Source organism: Octopus bimaculoides, chromosome 19 (assembly GCF_001194135.2).
Source record: "Octopus bimaculoides isolate UCB-OBI-ISO-001 chromosome 19, ASM119413v2, whole genome shotgun sequence".
Classification (NCBI taxonomy): Eukaryota; Metazoa; Mollusca; class Cephalopoda; order Octopoda; family Octopodidae; genus Octopus; species Octopus bimaculoides.
Window position 1 is genome coordinate 5,589,715 of NC_068999.1, and position 2,953 is coordinate 5,592,667.

Genomic DNA, 2,953 nt, shown 5'->3' on the forward strand with positions numbered 1-2,953 from the left:
AAGAAGAAGAAATGAAGAAGAAGTAGAGGAAGAAGAAGAAATGAAGAAGAAGAAAAAAGAAGAAGAAGAAGAAATGAAGAAGAAGAAATGAAGAAGAAGAAGAAGAAGAAGAAGAAGAAGAAGAAGAAGAAGAAGAAGAAGAAGGAGGCAATGGTACACATGCAAAAGTGCCTTGAACACAGAAAATGTTTCCACAAAAGGAGTTGTTTTTTGAAGAAACGTATATAACAGTATATACACCCATCTTATACACCCATCTTATACACTGCATGCATGTGTGTATATCTATAGGTGTGGCTGTGTGGTAAGAAGCTTGCTTCCTAACCACCTGGTGCTGGGTTCAGTCCCACTGTGTGGCACCTTGGCCAAGTGTCTTCTACTATAGCCTCAGACTGACCAAAGCCTTGCGAGTGGATTTGGTAGAAGAAAACTGAAAGAAGCCCGTCGTATATATATATCTACACATGCACACGTGTGTGTGTCTGTGTGGATTTTTGCTTGTGTGTGTCAGTGTTTGTACCCCCACCATCACTTGACAACTGCTGTTGGTCTGTTTACATCCCTGTAACTTAGCGGTTCGGCAAAAGAGACCAATAGAATAAGTGCTAGGCTTATATATATATATAAAACTGAGAACGTGTGTGTGTATGTGCGTGACTGTATATGTGCATCACTAAAACTCGAGAGCTACCCAACTGATTTCATTCAAATTTTACACATGCCTTACTTAGGGTCCATGGAATGTCATGGGCTAACAAAATTTTCAACTTTGTGTCTAATGCGAGCCTGAAGCAATCTCTTAGACCAGTGCTTCTCAAAGTGGTGGTCCACAGACTGGTGCCAGTCTGCAAGTCATCAGCTGCCGGTATGCAGCAAGTTTCCAGAAGAGAAAGAAACATTATAAAATGCTTATGTAATATTGTATTATTTGTTTATAAAATAAATATGAAATAAAAGAAATTGTCAACTTTTATTATATCCATTATATATATTGTTTTACTTGTTTCTTTTACTTGTTTCAGTCATCTGACTGTGGCCATGCTGGAGCACCGCCTTTAGTCAAACAAATCTACTCTAGAACTTATTCTTTGTAAGCCTAGTACTTATTCTATCAGTTCCTTTTGCTGAACCACTAAGTTACGGGGGACGTAAACACACCGACATCGGTTGTCAAGCGATGGTGGGGGGACAGACACAGACACACAGACAAACACACACACATATATATATACAACAGGCTTCTTTCAGTTTTTGTCTTTCAAATTCACTCATAAGGCTTTGGTCGGCTCAAGGCTATAGTAGATGACACTTGCCCAAGGTACCATGCAGTGGGACTGAACCCGGAACCCTGTGGTTGGTAGCACAAATAAAGGTTACGAACCTCATTCGGAGATAGTAAAATCCTATGAAAGTACTGGTTAATTACCTATAAAAAGAATATTGAACTATTTAGTACTCACCTGCAAGGTAACTATATAAACCATGGTTTATATATATTTATTTATCATAAGATGAGAAAATAGAGAGGTAATTAAAAAAATATTATTTATTAATTAAAAAATTGACAAACATCCCTTACAGCTGTTTCAATTCAAGACTTTCAGAAAATTAATTAATAAAATTAAAAGTTATTTGAAAGTCGAATCTCGTCAGATATAGTTTAAGACATACAAAATAGGTGCTCAATTCCTCCATGTTGAGTAAATGGCTGCAAACCACATGTATCCATGTTTGTCTCTGTGTTTGCCCCCCATCACTGCTTCACAACCAGCAATGATTTTTTTTTTATGCTCCCATAACTTGGTGGTTCAGTAAAATGAGACTGATGGAATAAGTACCAAATACCAGGCTTGAAAAAATAATAAAAAGTCCCAAGGTCTATATTCATTTATTATTTTTTTTACTTGTTTCAGTCATTTGACTGTGGCCATGCTGGAGCACCGCCTTTAGTCGAGCAAATCGACCCTGAGACTTATTCTTTGTAAGCCTAGTACTTATTCTATCGGTCTCTTTTGCCGAACCACTAAGTGACGGGGACATAAACACACCAGCGTCAGTTGTCAAGCAATGCTAGGGAGACAAACACAGACACACACATATATATATATATCTATACATATATACGACGGGCTTCTTTCAGTTTCCGTCTACCAGATCCACTCACAAGGCTTTGGTCGGCCCGAGGCTATAGTAGAAGACACTTGCCCAAGGTGCCACGCAGTGGGACTGAACCCAGAACCATGTGGTTGGTAAGCAAGCTACTTACCACACAGCCACTCCTGTGCCTATTTGACTATAACCCTTCAAGGTGGTGCCCCAGCAGGGTCGCAGCCCAAAGACCGAAACAAGAAAAAGACAGCCGATAAAAGATAACTTGTGGATAAAACAATAACAATTTCATTTTGAAAGTGAAATTTATGGCGTGTTAAACACTTGTCATTTGGTCGTTAAATACTCAGGGTGGGATGAGACAGCATAAAATCTATTAATTTCAAGATTACAATCAATGGTCGGCCATAAAGAAATAAAAGGAAAAAGATTGCTCCTTCCTCCCACCCTGACCAAAACAGTTAAATCATATCAGCAGATATATTTATGACAGGGTAATGAGTTGAGTCAGAAAGAGCAGGAAGAGACGAATGCTAAAAATAGCAGCCAGACATGGGCGTGTGGCTAAGAAGCTTGCTTTGCAGCTATGTGGTTTTTGGTTCAGTCCCACTGTGCAGCACCTTGGGTAAGTATGTATCTTGTACTTTAATCTTGGGCCGACAAAAGCCTTGTGAGTGAATTTGCTGAACAGAAACCTTTTTTTTTTTTTTCTATGTTATAAGAGTAAATATCCAACCATTCTTTGCAGTTCTTACAGCTTTACTGCATTCAAAATTTACTTTCTTCTCTGTAAAATATGTGTGTGTGTGTGTGTGTGTGTATGTGTGTATGCTGTGACTGAGAA

The 2,953-nt window shown here is 38.6% G+C and overlaps 1 protein-coding gene across 1 annotated transcript in view; it reads right to left on the reverse strand.

Annotated features, from left to right (window-relative positions):
• LOC106881045 (phospholipid-transporting ATPase IF) overlaps positions 1-2,953 on the reverse strand; it is a 153,316-nt gene that overhangs the window by 86,048 nt on the left and 64,315 nt on the right. The window contains exon 2 of the mRNA XM_052974889.1: positions 1,382-1,426. Coding sequence (XP_052830849.1) covers positions 1,382-1,426 — 45 coding nt within the window. The remainder of the gene's footprint in view (positions 1-1,381; positions 1,427-2,953) is intronic.